The 23,391-nt window shown below is 33.7% G+C and overlaps 1 protein-coding gene across 1 annotated transcript in view; it reads left to right on the top strand.

The window, feature by feature from the left end:
* Positions 1-23,391, top strand: part of ADAMTS19 (ADAM metallopeptidase with thrombospondin type 1 motif 19) — a 227,368-nt gene that overhangs the window by 61,862 nt on the left and 142,115 nt on the right. Inside the window, exon 7 of the mRNA XM_072728643.1 lies at positions 7,990-8,033. Coding sequence (XP_072584744.1) covers positions 7,990-8,033 — 44 coding nt within the window. The remainder of the gene's footprint in view (positions 1-7,989; positions 8,034-23,391) is intronic.

Below are 23,391 nucleotides of genomic sequence, written 5' to 3'. Positions count from 1 at the left end.
ATATGAGGTATTGTACATTTATAAAAAGAAAAAAATGCCTTTCCCTCTACATCTGAATATACTTTACACTCAGTGATTCTTGGCCCTATGGTGAAGATTTTGATTTTTATGTGATTCTTTAATTTTCTGCATTACCATATTATTCGGTATCATCTGTTGTGGGTGTTTCTCTCCCCATTTGTTTGCTGGCAAAGGCAATTGCAAAACATAACTATTCATTATTTAATACAATTCCCCAGGCTTCTTTCTCACTGATTGTGGGGCCCTTATCACGTTAAAGAAATGATTGACCTCTTCTTTGTCTTCAGAGTAGAAGCCTTTTTCACTTAACTTTGTATTCTTTCCTTTTATCCACTGCTTGGCATATAAGAGGCACTTAATGAATCTAGCCACATCCATTTGTGTAGGCTGTGCACTACACAATGGTAAAGGAAACTTTTTACATTGTTGTGTATGTAAACATACCCCCAGAATTAAGTGTGTAAACATACCCCCAGAATTAAGCACTTAATTTTAACTTAATTAAAAATTAAGTGGTTTTTTTTTTTTTCCCCACACATGTCTCTGTTTTATTATGGCAAAGGTGAAAATGCCACCTTCCCCACAATGGCAACCGGTAACATTTATCCCAAAAATAACTCGGTACAAAACAGGGCTGCTTCAGAATTTAAAAAAAAAAAAAAAAGGAAAAAAAGGAAAAAAAAAAAAACTTTACATGAGTTTTTAAATCCTATCTTAAAACATAAAAGAAACAAATCCATCATTGGCTGCACAGCCCCCAGTCCACCGCCCCCTCCCACCAGGGAGCATGGAGGAGACATCTGGGTCCTGCTCCACTTGAGGATCTGCCGGTCTCTTTAGCTGGTGTCCATTCTTGCACATCCTATACAACCAGGCATGATATACCTGTGATGAATTTGATTTTTATATATTCTGATGCAGAAAAGGGCTAAATATATCTGGTCATTTACTAATGACAAATGTCAGCAAACCTTTTCCATTCCTCTTCATCAGTAATTATACTCAGGCTCTGAATATGTTCCATCACCACAGGGATGTATTTTCCTGCATCATTTGTTGTTGGTTTTGAGCCAGAGACCATCTTTGTCCAAGTTGAGTACCAAAAGAGATGTCTCTCTGGAATTTTTTGGTAGATGGAGAAAATTCTATGTACTACTTAGAGGAAGAATTGAGAAACTAGACATCAAGAAAAGACAGTGAAGAAGGAAACTCTTGAAATGTCAGCCACTTGGTTTGGATGATTTGGGGCTATTCATATTTTCTTGTATTACTTACTTTAGATCCTCTGGGGAAAAAAATGGGTTTGGGTCATGATGGGAAAGGGAGGCAAATTCTGTGATTATAAGCTGGTGAAATATGATATATTTTTGAAGGTGGTTGCTCAGTGGAAAGATGCTGGGGGGGTTAGGGAAGAGTTAGGGTCTGCTTCAGTGGCTGTCAAGCAATCATTTGGATTTTAAAAATTTTCAATTATAAACCTGGGAACAAGTGTTCCAATAAATGTTTTGTTTAGATGTACAAAATTTTCAGTTTTGTATCTTAAATATTGAAAAAGGTGCTGTTCACTGGTTTAACTTAGAAGCTTTGAATATGGTAGTTCAAGGGATTACTTTTAATGGGATAAAATTTCAGTATGTTTTCCCTTATTTATTTAGAGTTGTCTTTCTAGTTTAGGCATGTATTTTCAGAAAGATCATTAAAAAAAAGGTATTAAGATACTCAATGCTGAAGGACAATCTGCCTGTTTGGTTCATGAAACTTTCTTTTTCTTTGCTGTTTATTTTTTAATAATTAGCAAAAATGAACTTATTTTTGCAACATTAATTCAGTTGGAACTGTAGATTTTTAAGGCATATGCAAGTAATACTGATAAGATTACATCTTATATATAAAAAATGTTCTGTATAGTGAAGATTAATGCATAAAGTGTTAATAGCCAACTTTCAATTGATCCAGAAGAGATTAACTAGTTTTTTTCAGATTTATCAGAAAAAAATAATAGCTTATTTGAGAAAAAAAACATTTAGAAATTTAAATTCGTGAAAACATGTTATGCTGTTCCTGTTGTTTGGAAATACACAGTTATCATTACATAGCACATTTTAACACTCCATTACGTGTATTGCATTTGGATATGACCCACTCCCTTGCAGTCAGATGAGAGGTTTCTACAGTAGCGCCTCTCTAGCAAAGATATCTCTGATATGCAACATAAAAGCAGAGGCAGGAGAAAGCATGGCTGCTAAAACAAACCCAAGTCAAATATTTAAGGGTGGAGTTAATTAACTGAGAAAAGGAAGAAAAAAGGATAACATGCAAAAGGACCTCAGTTTCTGGCTTCCCTGAATCCTACTGAAATATCAGAGAAATGTTCTTAGTTAAGAGACCCACAGGAATAATAAAAGTTCAGATGATTCTTTGTGAAGAAATTCATGTGATAAACTAATATACTTGTACTATTTTTGTTATTTATAACTGCAGAATGGTAAACACTTGCCTAAATACTGAATGTGATTTAAATGTATTAAATTTAGGGCAGCCCGGGTGGCTCAGCAGTTTAGCACTGCCTGCAGCCCAGGGCCTGATCCTGGAGACCCGGGATTGAGTCCCACATCAGACTGCCTGCATGAAGCCTGCTTCTCCCTCTGCCTGTATCTCTGCCTCTCTGTGTGTGTGTGTGTGTGTGTGTGTGTGTGTGTCTCATGGATAAATAAATAAAATCTTAAATTTAATAATAAAAATAAATAAATAAATGTATTAAGTTTATATTAAGTCCATTTTGTGCCTCATGTTGAAAATATATTATTTAACATTATGTTGAACTTTTCCCTTCTCTCCTTTGCTCTAGTAATCAAAGATTGATTCTATATATGTTTTATAGAAATCATGTCTGTCAGATATTTGCCAAGAGGAATAGTAAAAAGTTATAATAATTCATTGTTAATATTAGCTTACATCATTCTGTAGTTCATGCATATCCATGACTGTACACAGACTTTTTCCTGCGCCAACCTTCTGGAAAGGAAATGGCAATATTGTAGGGATCACTAATTTTTACAATAATTCATAATTAAAATAATCTCCACTTGTAGAAAGGTATCTTTGAAGAAAAATTTAAATATAATTTAAGGTTATTGCAAACATCTCATTGAGGCAGATGTACAGTCTTTTTAGTTTAGTAGTTTGGTAAAAGAAGCTGTATGATATAAAGTGTAATAAAAGAATAAAGACCATATGGCTTGATTCTATGTACCTAAGATCTGATGTTAACAATAGGTACATATTTTTTTATATTTAATTACTGTATGGTAGGTTACAAATTGTATTCACTTCATTTAGTTATGTGATAATCTGCCTAGATAATCATAAAGTGTTTTCATTATAGACATATTGGAATTGTAGAAAAAATATAATAAAAATCCTCTTACATGCACAGATAAGCAAAAACAAAACAAAACAAAATCCTGAAGAGCTTCTGAGATAAAGTGGTGGCTACCCTGAGAGGAGTTGTTGGACCTAAGAATCTGAGTTCTTGGGTTTAACACATGAAGAAAAACTTTGAGGCTTTGCAAAGTGGGGAAGTGATGCTGAAATGATTGCATATAGCCAGAACCCTTAGATAACTATACCCTTGATAAAAGTTATATCCGGTAGAAGCTCAGCAAAAGAGCACAGGTTGTCAACAAGAAGCATTCTGGTTTCAACCATGACCCTGGGTTAGGGAAAAAACAGCTCCTCTGGGTATTCACCACCACAAATATGATTTCAGCGTTAAAACACTTGTTGTTGAAAGCATAGGCAAAACTACTCTGAGGGGGCCCTCCATTTATACCATAGAAGACAACTTAAAATACAACTAAATGAGTTTACAAGATAATTTAAAAACGCAAAATGACAGCATCTTCCATTGTAAGAGCCAGGAGATTTCCAGTAAAGAATGATTTAAAAAGCTAGGATTATTTTTTAAAAACATATTTACATGATTGAACATTCACACCAAAAAAATGAAATATAAGAACAATATGTTTTGGGGGAAAAAGTTGATTTGAAAATTGAGGAAAATAAAATGCTTATAAAATAAATATACTTAAAATCTCAATTTCTGAGTTGAAGAGTAGATTAGATGCAACTGAAGAGAGCACTGGTGGATTGGGTGATAGATCTGAGGAATCTTGCCAGAAGGCTGCATAGAGTGTAAGAGATTGAATTATAAAAGAGTGCTTTAGAGTTACAGACATCAGAAAGAAGATCAGATATACACCTAAAGGAATTCTAGCACAATAGAGAGAATGTGAGAGGAATAGGCTAAATGGATAATGGTAAGAATTTGTATGTGTTCATAGGTTCTTCAAATTAGGTTCCAAGTACCAAAGAAGAAAAAAAAAATCAGTACCTAGACACATCTAGGTGGGACTGCAGAACTACAAAGACAAAAAAAAATTTAAATTAACCAAAAGCCATGTTATTTATTTCTCATTAAAAAATTAACCAGAAAACAAATGCATGAAAGAAGAGCAAGTTTATCACTGACTTGTAATCTATATTTGTGAATGCTAGAAAAAAATGAAATAATATTTTTCATGTGCTAAGGGCCAGTAAAGTTAACCTAAAATTCTGTACTTGGCCACTATTCCATTATGAATAAATACATGGGAAACAATGTCTCTAACACCTTATTATTCATAGATCCTCACTGAAGGAGTTCCTGAAGGATGTACTTAAAGAATAATGAGCTCTCTAGAAAGTAAAGATCCAATATGTTACTGAGAAAATAAATTGCTAAATACATGGGCAAATCTAATAATGGTTTCAAAAATCTAAATTGAGATTTGAAAAATTGAGATAGGATTATAATGTCAGATAAAAATAACATAAAAAGATTGAAGGGAGAGGTTGGATTAAAAGTGTTTGATGCTTTGTTTCTTTTTTTTCAGGAGGAGCCTGAAGATAATTTTTAACTTTAGACATTTCAAGTGAATGTGGTAGGCAGAATAATATCCCTGTTCTAATCTATAGACCCTGTGACTATGTTATCTCACATGACAAAAGGGGCTTTGTGGATGGGATTATGTTTCAGATTTTGAGCTTGGGATATTTTCCTGGATTACCTAGGGGAGCCTAATGTAGTCACAGGTGATAGGGAAAAAGGGATGCAAGAGAGTCAGAGAAAGAGATGTGATGAGAGAAGCAGAGACAGGCCAAGTGATACCATTGTCAACTTTGAAGATGAAAGGGAACTTGTGAGTCCAGAAATACAGGCAACCTCTAGAAGCTGGAAAGGCAAGGAAATGGATTCTCATGGAGATCTTCCAGAAGGAACCCAACACTAACTGTAAAATACATTTAGGTTAACTGACCATATTTGTGGAATTTGTTATAACAGCAATAGGAAACAAATACAATGCAATTTAAATTGGAAGTAACCATAAATTAAACACAATCTAATGTTACTTTTCAAGCAGTGGCAAAAAAAAAAAAAAAAAAAAGAAGAGAGAGAGAAAGAAAGAGAGAAAGGAAAATAAAACTAGATAGGAAGAAAAGAAATAGGTAGGAAGGAAGAGAAAAACAAAGAAAGAACAAAAGTATAACTTGGAAAATAGAATTCAGAAATAATAGAAAAATCCAAATATATATATAATAAAATATTAAATTCACTTCCATATTATATGAATAGATTTTCATAATTTTAACCATACACTATTTATAAGAGACTTAGAGAAAATGAAATCGAAAATAGAACAAAGAAAAAAGATATACCAAGCAAATATCAATGTATTACTAGTATATTAGTATTTGTTAATATCAGACATAATATACTTTAACACAGAAAACCCTAAAATAAGTAGGGTTTCTATATAATAGTAAAAACTAATTCAAAATTAATTATAAAAATTCAGAGAGGTGGGCAGCCCCAGTGGCACAGCGGTTTGGCGCCGCCTACAGCCTGGGGTGTGATCCTGGGGTCTCAGGATCGAGTCCCACATCGGGCTCCCTGCATGGAGCCTGCTTCTCCCTCTGCCTGTGTCTCTGCCTCTTCTTCTCTGTGTCTATGAATAAATAAATAAAATCTTTAAAAAAAAAAATTCAGAGAGGTAATTTAGTTTTATCATAAAGGAAAAATTAGCAGAATCACAAGGAAACAACAAATGTATAACCAGAATGGAATTTTAATACCTTTTTCAGTAACAGATTTAAAAATACAGAATTTGTCATTCTCTTAAGCAATTTTATATCAGAGTTGGTTATATAGCTAGATCCCAATGAATATGTATAGCTTTGCTCCAATTTGAGAATATACATTTTTTAAATTCCAAGATAGTTAACATACAGTGTTCCATTAATTTCAGATGTACAATGTAGTGATTCAACAATTCTGTATCTTACACACTGTTCACTGAACATCTACTCTTAATCCCCTTCCCTTTTTTCACCCATTTCCCCCACTCACCTACCTTCTGGCAACTACCAGAGGTGGTTCTCCATATTTAAGTGTTGGGTTTTTGTTTATTTCTTTACATTTTACATATGCATGGAGCATTAATAAAATGATGCACAGATATTAAGTCATAGATGCTGCTGATGAGCTAAGCAAAATGTGAATTGACACTAACCATTGTTATTATTAATATAGATGTAATTGGTGAAATTGATAGAGGACTGTTGCACTTAGTTTTTTTCATTTTCCATTTAGAAATGGCATTCAGATGACTATAACAGAGAGAGGACTAAAAAAAAAAATTTCTTTTTCTCCCTCACATATACACAAAGACTATTGTTTGTAGTACTAAAAATTCTGTAGGATCTAAATATCTACTTATCGGTAGGAAATTGTTTAACTTAGGGTACAGAAATAGTATCAAGAACAACAAAAGACAACAAAAACATCAACTTACTTTTGAAAGCTTATTGGCATCTGTCATTGTTTTAAAGATTTTTTTCCTGTGTTAGCTTGTCCAACACATTCACTAAACTCACATTAAAATGTTTTATATATGGGGGGTGCCTAGGTGGCTCAGTCGGTTAAGCATCTACATTCAGCTCAGGTCATGATCTCAGGATCCTGGGATTGAGCCCCATTTTGGGCTCCCTGTTTAGCAGGGAATCTGCTTCCCCTCTGCTTCTGCCCTTCCCCTGCCTATGTGTGCATGCACGTGCTCTCTCTCTCTCTCTCTCAGTAATGAATAAGTAAATAAAGGTATGTATGTATGTATGTTTTATATGTGTTAAGTTACCTAACCTGCACTATAAACCTACATGGTAGATAGGTATCATTATTACTTCCTCTTTTTTGTAGATGAGATGAAAGAGGTACAAGATTAAGTAAATTGCCCATGGTCACATAGCTAGTGAAAGGTAGATAACATTGTGCTTTCATATAGCTTGCCTCTTAGGCTCATAACTTCTTAAGGAATGTTCTTCAAGATACTGTATTCAATAGCAAATTGTAGAATATTCTTAGATCCTACCTGTGTAAAAATACTAATTTCCTCCTGCCCTTTATAAAGTGATTACAATCAATCTTTTAAAAATTTACCAGTGTTACAATATAAAATATTTTGCTGTTTTAAACTGTGTTTTTTACATTTGAATCTTCTATCTGGAAATTATTTCAAGTGCCTGTGAAGCAGAAATCTTAAAATATTTGTCAAACAGAAATCCATGTTCCAATACCAGATACTATTTTTTTGTAATAAAAAATGAAATCTGTAAAGTTCAAAACAAGATAGAATTTTATTTTTTGAAATATTCTTAATGAAATAGGGCATGTTTCAGGATTATATCAGGAAAAATTTGTCATTAAAAATTGAACAATTCTCGCATTTTCTTAGAATTCAATTTTATTTTCAGTTCTATTAAATTCTTGGAGATAAAGTGTATGGTTCAGTTCACGTAACTCAAAAATGAGTCATAATCTCTATTGACTGTGGAAAAGTTTATTTTTACGTCCATTTTCTGTTTCCTTTCTAGGAAAGATTTCTGTGTTCACAAAGATGAACCATGTGATACTGTTGGTAAGTGTGTATAAAAATTTTTATACTTTTGTGGAGTTCTGGGCACATTTAACACATCATTTGTTGAAGTATAGGAAATGATATGAGAGTGCTGGTTTTAATGGAATGTTTTTAGAATGTTGGAGGTATGTATTTCCAACCTATGTGTTTAATCATTTGTCAATATTTTAATTATTAATGAAAACCCTAAAGACATATATATATATATACACACATATATACTCTGTGTATATATGTGTGTATATATATATATACACAGTGTATATATGTGTGTGTGTGTGTGTGTGTATGTATATATATATATATATATATATATATATATATAGGAGAAAAATTTTAAAACAATGCTTTAAGAATACCATGAGTTCTTTTTTTCTTACCATCACAAAGATGTACACATGGGTTTAGCAAAATTCTATTATTTTTGCTAAACCAAGGCAAAATGTATTAATGTCAATGTGAATGACCTTTTTCAGGCTAATGGTTGGTTTATTTGTTTGTTTTTGAGTTATGTATGCTTGAAGTTCTTTGCACACTGTATCAAGGAAACTCCATCTCATTTCCCCCAACGAATGAGGATTTTCAGTGTATCAAATAGTACATTTTCTATATTTTGTCCTGGATATTTAATTCCCAAAACATAACCACACAGCCAGTAGAATTTATGAAACAGCAGCTCTTAATTTTGAGAGAACGGCTATGTATATGCTAATATAAATGCATCTATATAATTTACTTATCCATATATATCTATATATAACCATATATTAATTTTACTATATACATATATTAGTGTTAGGTCATGTAGCTGTATACATATAATAAAGCATTAATGGTAAGGTATAGTTAGGAGTCATAGTCTGGTTTTGACATATCATGTGTCATCTATTTCTGTAGGTAGGGTATATTTTAACTTAACCCTTTTTGACATGTCATATGTCTTTGTAAGATGAACAACCTAAAAAGTGCAAAAGAAGAATAAAGGGGTACAGGTATTTAAAAAAAATTCTAATTCCATTATCTGAAGTTCTCATTAACCTTGGATAATTAAAATCTGAGATAGTAATTGGAAAATAGTTATAATACTGTTAAGTAGTTAATGATGAAATCAAAGGAATATTTGGTTCAGAAGGGGCCATAGCATAAAAAGATCTGGATACCTAAGGAAAAGCTGACTTGATTTAGGGATGATATTCCTAATGTTACCTCACTTTCCTGCTTCCTGCAGGTTTTTTTTCTTCTTCTTCTTGTCTGAATCTCCAGAAATTAAATCTCAATGTACAGTTTTAATCAACCTCACCACAGAAGCTTTTAATTACCAATGAAGCCTGTATCAAGACAATTACCTTTTCTCCATTTAAACAATATTGCCTCTGAAGCTTCTTTAATAATGAGGCCCTTCTCGCCTCATTCAAATACCTGAGAGGAATCAGCACCTGGGGCGGTCTCTCCCATAATTATGCATACTAATCACCTCTTTATAGCCTGGACACACAGCCTAAGGAAGCAACTGCTAACATGAGTCAAATCAATTTCTTTTTGATTATGTCTATGTTTCACATCTTGCTAAATCTGCTATTTGAAAATAACATACATATTCATGGTATATATTATTTATGAAACTTACTTTCTGGTTTTAAAGCACATTTGAATAATGAAGTACCTTGATGTGTTTGGACAATCAGAGTACATACGGTTCATCAGGAAAGCAGTATAATCACTCCCTCTTTCTATTCAATCTGTCCTTTAAGAGCTTGGTAGAGACTGGCTTTAAATATTATAACATAGGATGTGGAAAGTCCAGTGCCCTTCCTGAGATCTCTTTTTATTTCTGAGTACTTAGATTCTTGAGGTCGCAACAATGTCAGTTGATGCAACAATGTCAATTCTTGATGCATTCTTCATCCAGGGGCCCAGTCTAACCTCTGGGCTTCCAAATGTGTGAACAAATAAATATCTTTATTATTTAAGCCAATGTAAGATTTTTGTTTCTGTAACTGGCAGCATAAGACATAAAATTTCCCTGATACTCATATAGTCATTTATAAGGGAAGAAGAGTATAGGGCAATATTAATAATTTCTGCTCTTATTAAGAGAAAGCAGGTAAACCCGGTAGTGAATTGTTCCCAAAGTTAAACAAATGTGTGTGGCTTGCAGGTCCTCTTAACAGCTCTCAATCTCTAGTATCATAAAACAAGAGAAATTTGGGTTTATCAATAAATGTTTATTGACACACATTTTAAAATCTCCTTATGTTATACTATGGGCTGTATTTTTGTCAAATGTCAAATGTTTTTGTTTTTTAGAGAGAGAGAGAGAAAGAGATACAAGCAGGGGTGGGAGTGAGAGGGAGGAAGGGGCAGAGGGAGAGAGAGAATCCTAAGTAGGCTCCAAGCCCAGTGTGGAGCCTAACGTGGAGCTTTTGATCATGATGCCAAGATCATGACTGGAGCTGAAATCAAGAGTCAGTTGCTTAACCACCTGAGCCACCCAGGCGCCCCTGTCACATGCTTTTCTTACATCAGTGATTACCTTCTTGCCTCTTCTATCTATTACTGATGTGAAGACAGCCCATTTCACTTTGGATACTATATGATGAAAATTTTTCAAGAGAGGAAGGAGAAAGGAAAATGAATTTTGTATTTATTAGTTTGGATAATATAGGCATAAATGATGACTTTAATGACAATTTCCTCTATGTCTCCTAGTAGATAGAGTAAGAGAGGAAAGAGCTGTTAAAAGCTTTGAATTTTTGGTATTAACTTGAATTATACATGAGGAGGAGTGCCTGTGTTTAAAAACAATGGTTAGACTTAGGCTATACATTGTTAATTTGAGCAACACATTAATGAACATTATATCATTCAATTCTTCGAAATCCAAACCCTCTAGTTTTATTATCATTATTACTTTATAGGTGAATAAAACACTGAAATAAAACAGAATATGGATTTTGAAGTCAGACACCCAGCTTTAAATCCTACTTCAGCTGTTTATCATCTACACAAATGTGGGCTTATTTAACACATTGAAAGTTTGGACTTCGCACTTTTGCCATAGAAGCTATATTATTGCCCTCACTGAATGTTGTGAAACTCTAGCATTTGCAAAGGTGGCTCTTTTTATTTTTTAAAGTTAAATTCAATTTGCCAGCTTGTAGTACATTATCAGTTTCAGATATAGTTTTCGATAATTCATCAGTTGTCTATAATGCCCAGTGCTCATCACATCACATACCCTCCTTAATGCCATCACCCAGTTACCCATCCTCCTACCTGCCTCCCCTTCAGCACCCCTCAGTTTGTTTCCCAGAATTAAGAGTCTCTCATGCTTGTCTTCCTCTCTGATTTTTCTCTGTTAAGTTTCCCCTCTTTTCCTTATGGTCCCTTTCACTATTCCTTATATTCTGTATATGAGTGAAACTCTATGATTGTCTTTCTCATTGACTTATTTCACTTAGCATAATACCCTCTAGTCAATGTAAATGGTAGGCATCATCCTTTCTGTTGGGTGAGTAATATTCCATTATATATGTGTGTGAGTGTATACACATATGTATGTATGTATATGTACTGTATCTTCTTCATCCATTCATCTGTCAGAAGGCTCTTGGCTCCTTTCACAGTTTAACTATTGTGGATGTTGCTGCTATGAACATTGAGGTGCAGGTGCCCCTTCATTTCACTACATCTGTACCTTTGGGGTAAATAGTGTAATTGCTGAGTCATAGGGTAATTCTATTTTTAACTTCTTGAGGAACCTCCACACTGTTTTCCAGAGTGACTATACCAGCTTGCATTCCCACCATCAGTGTGAGAGGGTTCCCTTTTCTTCACATCCTTGCAAACATTTGTTGTTTCCTGTCTTGTTAATTTTAGCCATTCTGACTGGTGTCAAGTGGTATCTCATTGTGGTTTTGATTTGTATTTCCCTGATGACAAGTGATATGCTGCATTTTTTTATGTGATTACTGGCCATTTGTACGTCTTCTTTGCGGAAATGTCTGTTCATGTCTTCTGCCCATTTCTTGACTGGATTGTTTGTGTTCTGGGTGTTGAGTTTGGTAAGTTCTTTATAGATCTCAGATAATAGCCCTTTATCTGATAGGTCATTTGCAAATATCTTCTCCCATTCTGTAGGTTGCCTTTTAGTTTTGTTGACTGTTTCCTTTGCTTTTTATCTTGATGAACCCCCAGTAGTTCATTTTGCTTTTGTTTCCCTAAAGGCGGCTCATTTAGAATTGTTATTCAGCGTGTACTAGGTTCTATCACATCTTTTATTCCCTGCTAAGAGGTTACACATTTGCCCAGCATCACTGTTAGTAAGTGGTGCTACTGGCCTTTGCCTCAGATCTTAGGATAATGAATCAGCTTTTGTCTGTAATGTGATATGTTCGTCTAATAGGGGACAATACAGCTAGAAGACTAAAGGTGAGACAAATAAGTTTGAATGAAGTTCTAGAATAAAATTGCCTTAATTAAAAAATATAAAGAAATGGCAAATATAAGCTTGTAAATAACTTATTTGTCACCATTTTAACTTTGCAGCAATAGGATATTTTCCTCATTTGCTGATGCAAAAGATACTTGCATCTTAAATGTGTTAGGCTTTATCAGTGTTGTGGGATATTATAAATAAATGCTTCATTTGGTAAATTGTACATATTTATTAAGCTTGTATTTGAAGAGGTGTTTAGAGGGTAAAAAGTAAAAATTGTTTTACCATTTCCTCCATCACTGTTTCCTGTTTTTGTCACATGGATAGTTGGTAGATTGGTGGGTAGGTATATAGATACTGGAAGAAAAAAATCCTATTAAATGTTTTTTATCAACAGAATATCAATTCTGAAACATATGTATGTCCACCTTTTAACATTCCTGAAATTGAGATTAATTTTGTAACCAGAGACATATTAAAATTGTGCCAATGTAATTCAGAGTTTTTGAATCTTAGGTTGGGTAAACACTGTGGTATCCTCAAATTTCCAGAAAAATAATGTACAAATCTGGATGCAAATGGCAACTGTTCTCTGGTGTTGCTAGTGAAATTGCCTTAGTTTCTGTGGCAGACAGCATAATGATCCCCAAAAATGTACATATTCCAGTCCCTGGGACCCGGGAATATGTTAGGTTATATAACTTAGGGAAATGAAGGTTTCATTTAATTCCATGAAATTAATTCCATAGGTGGAATTAAAGCGGTCATCAACTGATCTTAAAATAGGGAGCTTATCTTGGCCTGTCTTGCTATGGCAATGTAATTGCAAGGATCTTTAAAAGCAGAAGAGGAAGGCAGAAAAGCTGAATCAGAGGAAGATATGATTACTGAAGAAAGGCCTAGGGAGATGTAATGTGAGGTTTCAGCTCATCATTCCTGCTTTTGAAGGTGGAGGAATAGGGCCACAAGTGAAACATCAGCAACCCCCAGCATCTGGAAAAAGGAGATGGACTCTCCCCTAGAGCCTCTAGAAGGGTGCATGGACAGCCTTGTGATACCTTGATGTTAGCCAGTGAGATCTGGGTCAAGCTTCTAATGTAGAGACTTGTAAGATGGTAAACTTGGGTATTGTAAGCCACTACATTTGTGGTAACATGTTACAGCAGCCGTAGAAAAACAGTATAGTTTCTAATAACTCATTCCCCCCCTCCCATGACTTATACAGAATGAATCCAGAAATATGGTGCTCTCAAATCTTTAGACTGTGAGGTCAACAATCCTCACCCTATAGTTTATTTAAGAACTGGTAGTGATTTTTGAATTAGATTAAAAATTGAAATTTGTATCATGATACATAAATAGATGTAAAGAACAACAAACTAGGGCTATGCTAACAAACATGATTAACGATAATTGACCACTTCTAGCTGAGACTAGACTAAAAAAACAGTCTCTATTATCTATGAACAGTGAAAGAAATGTAATCAATTCTTTAAAATATTTCCAAGAAAATACCAAGCACTGATGATTTTACAGATCATTTCTACTAAAAGTACGAAGAATAGACCATTCCCGTATTATATACACTATTTCAGAGAATATAAAAAGATTAAAACCCTATATAAATGTTTTATGAAATCCTAAAGAGGACAGTGTGAGAATGAAAAACAATAAACTTCTTACTCAGGAAAGAAATGAAAAAATTCTAAATCAAAAAGCAGGAAAAAAAATTAGCAGATATCATCTCACAAGGTATTCTTAAATAATCAAGTAGGGGTACTTTATTTGAGATTTATTCCAGAAATACAGCGGTAGTTTAACATTAGAAAATCTTAAAATGTAACTGTGTAATACAATTAAATATAAAAACCATATGATCATCAGAATGGATAAAGAAAATGTCCTTCATACAACTCAAAACACATAGTAAAGACTCTTGGCAAAAGAGTACAAAGTAGAAACTATATTAACTCAGTTAAAGATATTTACACAAAATGCATAAATATCTTTTAAAAAATAGTGAAGCTTTAAAAGCATTCCTTTCAAAATCCGAAACAAGAAGATTTTGTTATCACTGTTTCTTTTCAAAAATGTACTGGAAATTTGAGGCCTTAAAATGAAGTGAATGTTATTATTATCTCCATTTAAAAAAAAAAAAACAAAGAATATGGAATTAAATTATTAAAATTAACAGGAGAATGAGGTGGTTAGATATTAAAGCAATATTCAGTAACTATTTGTATTTTATATACCAGCATTTGCCAGTAAGGCATTCAATTCAAAAATACTATTAAATATATGGAAAAATAAAATTCTTTGGAATACATCTAATAACAAGATGCATAGAACATATGGAGAAAATTATTGACCTATTTTATAATTCAATCAAGAAGGCATACCTCAATGAAGATCTAAACTGTACTCATGTTCTGAAAGACTAAAGGTGAACTGAATGGCTGTTCCCTCAAATTGACATATTGATAGAATGTATTTGCATAAAAATTCTAAAAGGAGTATTGTAGGAAACTTGACAGGCTGATTCTAAATGTTATGGGGGAGCTTTGACCTAAGAATTGGAGAAAAAATATGGAAGGGGAATCTGCTCTATCACATGTCAAGTGTAGTATGTAATACATAGGATAAGGCTATTGCACATTTTTGGGAAAGTGACAAAGCAGAACACTGAGAGCAGGACACATGATGTTAAGACATTTATTCACATAGAGACAAGTTAAAATGAATCACATGGTTTACATTTTTGAAAAATTAGAGAAAATATAGAAAATTAATTTTATATTTTTTGTGGTAGAGACAAATTTTTTAAATGACACAAAAATTCTAATTATAACAGAAATGCTTGATAAATTCAACTGTATTTATATTTGAAATTTCTGTGTCTCAAAAGAAATCCTAATACCAGGGGAAAAAATAGGCTTCTCTGAGGTACAAGATACCATATTTCATGGATTTTGAGGTGCCTTTATTGTCCTTGATTTTAAGATTTACTATTATATAATGTACCAGTGAAGAGGAAAAAAAACCCAATACAATAAATTCTTGATTGTAAGACATTATCAATTGTAAGGCAAATCACAATGTGAATCTTAGAATTAGTGATATATAGTGATTCTTGAAATTAGTGATGTATAGTATTTGTAACACACATAACTGATAATAATTAGAACACAATATAAAAATAATATCTATAAATCTGTGAATAAGAAACAAACTACAGTAGATATACCACGTAGAACCAAAGACTCTAACAGCTATCTATAGAGCAGAATATATCAAGTGTGAATTAAAAAAGAGAGATAGAGACAGAGAAAGAGGAAGGGAGGGAGGAAGAGAGGAAGGAAAGAGGGATGGAAGGAAGGAAGAAAAAAGAAAAAGAAAGAAAAGAAAGAAAAGAGGTGTTAAACCCATTAGTAGCGAGAAGATATACATTCGGATTACAGGGAGATTTCTACCAATGAGAGTGATTTAAAAAAAAGTCTGATATTATCAGGTGCACTTTTTAAAATCAGAACAAAAATCTTCCATTCTTTCTGAAAATCCTAATAAAATCATGTTGCAGCTTCTTGTTCTGATTTCCATATATCTCTTCTGTTTTCATACCTACATCTTTGTCTTTGTGTGCTATGTTCTAGTTAACTTTTTTGTCTGTGTTTCTTGGTTTATACCAATTGTCTATTTTCTTCATACATTTCTTTTTTTTTTCTTAAAGATTTACTTATTTATTTTAGAGATAGCGCATACATGGGGCAGAGGGGCAGAGGGAGAGAATCTCACGCAGACTCCCCGTGGAGCATGCACCCTGAGATGTTGACCTGAGCTGAAACCAAGAGTTGGACACTGAATCACCCAGGCACCCCTCATCATGCATTTCTTAATAATGTCATGTGTTTGGCTATGAAGGATTTTTTATTTCAATAGCTTTTTTATTTCTAAACACTCATTTGGATTTTTTCTCTCTCTGCTATGGCATTTGATAATATATTGATCCTTCCTCATATGTTCAATCTCTTCTTTTAGGTCTAAATTATTAAAAGTATACTTTTGAACATTGACATAGCTAATAATTCTGTTATTGACGTTTTTGTGGTTCTAGTCCTATTTGTTTTGTTAAATCTTTTTTGGTGACTTGTCACTCAGTTATGTAATTATCCATTTGAGTTATTCCTTTATTTCTTTTATCTGTGGGAATGCTCTATGACCTGGAAAAGATATACCTTTGTCAAGATAAAAGTTCTATTCATAGTGGAATCTGGATGGCTCTGTTGGTTAAACGTCTGACTCTTGATTTCAGCTCAGGTCATGGTCTTGGGTTTGTGGGAGCTTAGAGCCGTGCTGAGCTTAGAACCTACTTAAGAATCTTTCTTATCTTCTGTCTCCCCACCTCTCTTCCTCCATCTAAAAAGGAAAAAAAAATTCACATATGCCTTAGGGATATTTAAGTGAATTTTGTGAGTTAGCATTCCTTGAATAATGTGAATTATTCATTATTACAGGTAATGTAAATTAGATATGGCAACTCTGAATATTCTCAGGGGAGGCCTTTTTTAAAAACATGGTCTAGGTCAAAGTAGACAAGTTTTTATACCATTTCCTTTTGCCAGGGAACAGTTGTTTTTCTAAACTACTCTTTCATTGCATTGAAGGAAAGAAAAATGATACCCCCTCCTTCTCACTTTATATTGAGATAATGTTATGTAGAAATTTCAGTTCCAAGGCCTTACTTTGAGCAGTCTCTCTTTTTGTCTCATTGTCATGACTTATGCTGAACACCTTTGGATTTGAGTTTGGCAAACTCCCAGAGGCTGCTAGCACATTAGTGCTGGCTCAGAACTCCCCATCTTCCTTTCTTTTCTTTAGGCCTGTGGGGGAATTTCCCTTTTTTATATACTCAGCTTTGAATTTAAGGGATTTTTGTTATTTTTTAATTCAGCATTTATCTGTATAGAGTTGTAAACAACATTGTCTTGCTGCCAGAAATTGAAGTCCAGAAAAACTTTTAAAGCATTTTTATATATATATTTTTTACACACCATAGCTTCATTTAGTCACACAATTCACTTTGTCAACATTCACATGTGCTCTGAATGTTTTAGACATTTGGAGATTTGGTGTTAATAATCATGATGACTCCTACAAGTTTTTAAAAAATAATTTTAGAGCTTCTCTGTAGGTATTTAAGTTGTGTATATGCTATAAACCAGTTATTCTCAAACTTTTTGGTCTTAGCATCCTTTTATACTTTTGAGAATTAGTGAAGATCCCAAAATGTTTATGTCAGTAATATTTGTCATTAGTCACCATTATTAGAAATTAAAGCCACGAAATTCTCAAAAATATTTTAAGTCATTTAAAATGAACAGTAATAAGCTCATCAAAGGTAAGCATAAAGAACATGCATTTTATAAAAATTCACTACATTATTCAAAACAAACAATACTGAGAATACGTGGCTTTTATATATTTGCAAACATCTTTGTATCTGGCTTGTCAAAGGCAGCAGGGATCTTATATGTGCTTTTGTATATAAGGTTCTGCTATTTGTTATTTTGGTTGAAGTGTTTGAAGAAAATAATGACCACACAAAGATAGATAGTGTGAAAATGGATGAGTACTGTGCTTTTTAGTGATGTTCATTGGTCAACCACAATATCTTAGTTCACTGAGTTAGGCAGATCTTCTAAATGTTGGCACATTTCACCATTCAATATATATTTTTTAAAAAAACCTATTTATTAATATCCCCTTCATTCTTATCAGAAAAGTTTTTAAGTGTTGGAAAGTTGCCAAGCTCACATTGGCAAATAAAAGTTTTCTGATATTCAGGGCACCTGGCTGGCTGTGTCAGTAGAGCATGTAACTCTTGAACTCAGGGGTTGTGGGTTTAAGCCCCACAGTGGGCATAGAGATTATTTTTTTTTTAAGTTTGGGGCACCTGGGTGGCTCAGTCAGTTAGGTATCTGCCTTCAGCTCAGATTATGATCTTGGGATCCTGGGATCATGCCCCACAACAGGCTCCGTGCTCAGTGTGGAGCCTGGTTCTCCCTCTGACCCTCCTCTTGCTCATGCATTCTCTCTTTCTTTCTCAAATAATAAATAAAATCTTTATAAAAATAATAAAAATTTTTTAAGTTTTCCAGTTTTCTAATTTCACTTGAAAGTTTGCATTTTTGTCATTGGCCTATATAAGTAAATAGATACATATGCACAAACCATCAGTTGCAGATATTACTGATTACAGATATTATAGCAAGTAATATATTTATTACACATATCTACACATATCACCCATTCATTTCCTTGGAGTGACAGGTTGCATTCTGTTCATTTTTGGCTAAATGTCAGCCCTATTCCCAAGTCTGATTAACTGTTTGCCTGTTAAACATTCTTTCAAGTAAAAATGGTGTCTAGTGAAAGCAAAATTCAGTTCGTAACTCAAACCACCTCACAGACCTGTTCCTGGAGGCAACATCGTATTTTTAGTCTGCAGCAGTAATACTTTATCCATACTTCCTTTTTGTTTTGAAATATTAAAAGGTGTGTGTACTCTGGGGTGCAGAGTTAGTAAAATTAATACCCTTTACTGCTTCATCTAGGACATTTTAAAGGAAAATTGTCATTTTTGCCCATTGGAAGTCAGTATTAGTGAAAAATAAAATGACTGGCAGCCCAGTTTGCTCCCCCTACCCTCATTTGTGCTAGGCTATTGTACCTGCCATGGCTTTTGCCCCATCAGGACAAATATGGATGGTTTTGACCTTGTGGACCTCTTGAAAAGGTCTTAGAAAATATTTTGTAGAAGCCCAGGATTCTGCAGAGCACTCTTGGAGAAATTCTGCTATAACTTGGCAATGATTAAAAATCAATAGTGATAAGTCAGTGGTCGTGTGTGTGTGTGTGTGTGTGTGTGTGTGTGTGATGAAACCTCCTAAGGTCTTTAAAGTATAGAAAATTGGTAAATAGAGCTGGCAAAGGTACATGTTGGTCAGTATGATTTTTTAGTGGTGAATATTTTTGTAGCTCTTGTTCAGGAAAGGGGTTGTGCTTCCTTAATTACCAGATTTTCCATTATGGGATTCTTTGCTCCTCCCTTCATTCTGTTGGTAAGACTTAGATGCTTCTGTATTATTAATAAACTTTCTTGTTCTATCTTCTGGCATATTGGAATGATGGTTTATTCTTCTGCACATTTCTGAATAATTCTGATTTTGCGTACTTGCAAATGATCAGGCATACAGACCACCTAGAAAGCAACTGCCAAGAAGAAACATATTCAGAGACTAAAACATACTTAAATAACCCTTTTATGTTGACACTGTACAAGTGAGAATCTCCAGACACTTCCCTTTCCAAACACCAGTACATTCTCCAAACCACATTTCAGCAGAAGTAATCATTTTTATTGGGTGAGAAGAAGAGGTCAAGCCAGTTTTTTTAAGTAGCTTTATTTTCATTAAATAACTGTTGTCCATTTTCTTTTGCATTATGGCACCTAAAGCACAGACAATTTTGGAGACTGGAAATATGGAAAAATTACTAAGCTCAATCTCTCTCTTTTAATATCCTTTTGATTAGAACTATATTTCTTCTACCAAAAAATCATGCTGATTTCATATTCAGGATTTTGAAATGTGAACTTCTTTGGTGAACCAAAGAATGAAGTTACCTTTTTTCCTATATGAATCTTACTTTCTAAGTGAATTAGTAATGTAATTAAGTCTTCAAGGGAATTCAAATACACCGTTTGAGTATTCACCATCTTCAAAGTCCCATTATAAGGCCTCAATAGATTCAATGATGACTGTGGAGGCTCTTGCTCACTCAGTCTAGTGGGACATATGCTTTTGCAAAAGAGATTATTAAACCTTTTAGACATATGCATTGCCTTAAATGTGTATAATTTTATATAACCTAGATCCAGCTTTGAGATACCCAGATTTATCATGAGATTTGTTGTTATAAATTATTGCTCAGTGTTTAATATGAATGTTCTCAGAAATGCAAATAGAATATATTCGGTATGGTAGACAGAATTCTAAAGATGACACTCCTAAGATTTCTGTCTGCTGATTGCTCAAACACTGATCTAGGTACTGCTGTGAAGGGATTTCACAGATATAAGTACAGTCCCTCTGTTTACCTTAAGATTTGGAGATCTAACTCTATTCACCTTTTAAAGCAGAGGCAAAGGACTGAATTGACCAACAATCTAAATGAATATGGAAGCTGGTATTTCTCCAGACATGAGATAAGAGTCCAGCCTGGATGACACCTGGACCCGTGAGACCCTGAGCAGAAAACTCAGTTAAGCCATCCCAGACTTTTGACCTACAGGATTGTACAATAATAAGTGGGTGTTATTTGAAGCCACCACATTTATAGTAATTTGCTATGCAGTTAGAAAAAATTAACTGTCAGACTAAAGACTGCATATAATTATACATTATACTTTGGGGGTTTATATACTGGAAGAAAATAAAGTCATCTTAGATGAAAGTATTGTGCATGGCCCTCTGAAAGCAGAGTAAGACAAAAGAAAATGTGTGTTAAGAAATAAAAAGGGAGACATTCGAAGCATTTCCATTTACCATACCTGATAAGACAGTAGAACAGTGAAAGGATTTCTTTAAAAGATTTTATTTATTTATTTGACAGAGAGCGTATACAAGTTTGGTGAGTTGCCGGCAGAAAGAGAGAAGCAGGCTCCCCATGGAGCAGGGAGCCTGACCTGGGGCTCCATCCCAGGACCCTGGGATTATGACCGGAGTCAAAGGCAGACACCTAACCAGCTGAGCCACCCAGTGAAAGGATTTTATGCAAGGAATTTGCTACAACCTACAATCTTTGCAATTTCTTTACATTTAATTTTTTTCTCCATTGTTGCATCAGTAATGAACAAAAGCATACTAAATTGAAACGGGTCTGAACCCTTGCCCTGTGGAACTGCAAGGAAAGGGATAGGGGAAACTGAGTGTCAAAGGAGGTCAGTTGGGTGGTAGCTGGCCATAATATATGAAAATACAAAGTTTGGGCTTCTGGCGAAGAAAATAGGAAAACCCAAGGAGTCATATTAGACGACTCTAGCTTTGAAACAAAAAGACCAGTGACATTCATATGCTGATAAGATTTTCACATAACCTATAATTTACATTAAGACACTTTGAAAAGTTAAAGAAGGCATAAGTAATAATAATGCTTGAACAAAAGTGTAAAATAAGATGATGCCCAGGCAAAGTAACTGTAAAGTTATTCTATTATTATAAACATATTTCAAACTTTTGCATATTATTCAGAATTGTAAATTATACATTTAAAGTACTTAATTCAGAAGTATTAAGCTATAATAATTATTTCTGTAACTTAGATATTTTATCACTTAATTCCCCAATCACAACAATTAAACTTACTGGGAATCAACAGAAGAGCATTTGCTGCAAGTGTTGGAAGCTGGTTTTATACCATTTCTCTCAATATTGCTTTCCTTCAATCCAGATGGCCACAGAGCGTTCTGGTCGGAGTGTCAGATATATCAGAGAGAAAAAGAGTGATAATTTTCATTGTGTTCTAAATTCTGATATCTGAAAGTCTTGGAATCAGACTTAGAAGATAATAGGAACTATGTTTCTTTATTTGTCCTTCTTCCTCAATTTTTCTTGGTTCTTTCATTTCGGATTATCTTCTTTTGACTTACTTTGTTTCCTTCTCTTTGTTGTTTATCACTTATCAAATTTTTTCCCACTATTTTGGAGTACCTGCTCTGTGCCTAAAAGCATATTAGGTGTTAGGGGCTTGAGACAGAGTGGTGAATAATATGAAACTATTTACACATTCTTTTAAATATTTTCCTTTTTTTCTTTCCTTTTGTTATTCTTGGCTGGGTAACTAAAAAGCATTTCCCATTTGTCTTCCTTTACTATGAGACATCCTTTGTCTCTACATTTATATCATCATGGCTTTTAAGCATAAGTGTATTGATATACATCTCTGAAGTATCTAAAAGCCTTAGTATTTTTTTAAATGAAGTCACCAAATTTTAAAAATTTCATGATCAGAAAATTCTGTCTTGATCTCAGAATTTTTCTATATCATTTATTTTTCTTCTAGTAAGATGATTGAAGCAAATTGAGTTTATAAATCATTTTTTCTTTGTTTAATTATTAGTATTTAATTATTAATTATAAGTATTGTTTAATTATTAGTATGGAATAATATCAATGTAATCTATATAATATTAATGTAATTTTTAGTAGGTCAGTTCTATTATATTGAATATTGTCAATTATTATATGATAAAAATGCAGCAAATGTGTAAGCCTATACAGAAGAAAATCCTTTTCGAGATATTAGGATGATTTGTGTCTTTAATACCTAAATAATCTGATGGTGCAGCACATCTTTTGCTTTGCATGTGCCATAGTCTTTCCAATTCTGGTTCTTAACTGGTTGAAAATGGTAATGACTAGAGAAAATTGAGATTATGGAGATGCTTCATTTGCATTGTAGAAATAATACAATTCCATAGGTAATTTTCTTTAAATTACAAGACACTAGTTCTGACTGGGTTTTTTGAAGGGAAGTATCTAGTTTAGGGTAAGCTGGAGTCAACATACTCCACTCTTTCACTGAATATATTTTATGTGGAAGAATGGAACAACAATTTGAGGATTTTAAAAAGTAAATAATAGTGTGCATATGAAGAATGAGGCAAGAATTTGAAGTACCACCAAACCAGTGGTAAGTTTATTTTTCTGTCTCTCATCTGGACTCAAAACAGCCCTGACTTGGAAGTGGTCATTAGGGTGTGTACAGCAAGAGAGGGAGCTAAGAAATTCCTTTGGTTTGCATCAAGGGCCAGGAAGGTCTCCTAATGCTTAGAGAAAGTGGAGGAAATTTGCCCCCCCCCCC

The sequence above is a fragment of the Vulpes vulpes genome, chromosome 12 (genome assembly GCF_048418805.1).
Source record: "Vulpes vulpes isolate BD-2025 chromosome 12, VulVul3, whole genome shotgun sequence".
Lineage (NCBI taxonomy): Eukaryota > Metazoa > Chordata > Mammalia > Carnivora > Canidae > Vulpes > Vulpes vulpes.
Note: the sequence above shows the minus strand (reverse complement) of the source record. Positions and strands in the feature narration are given on the sequence as shown.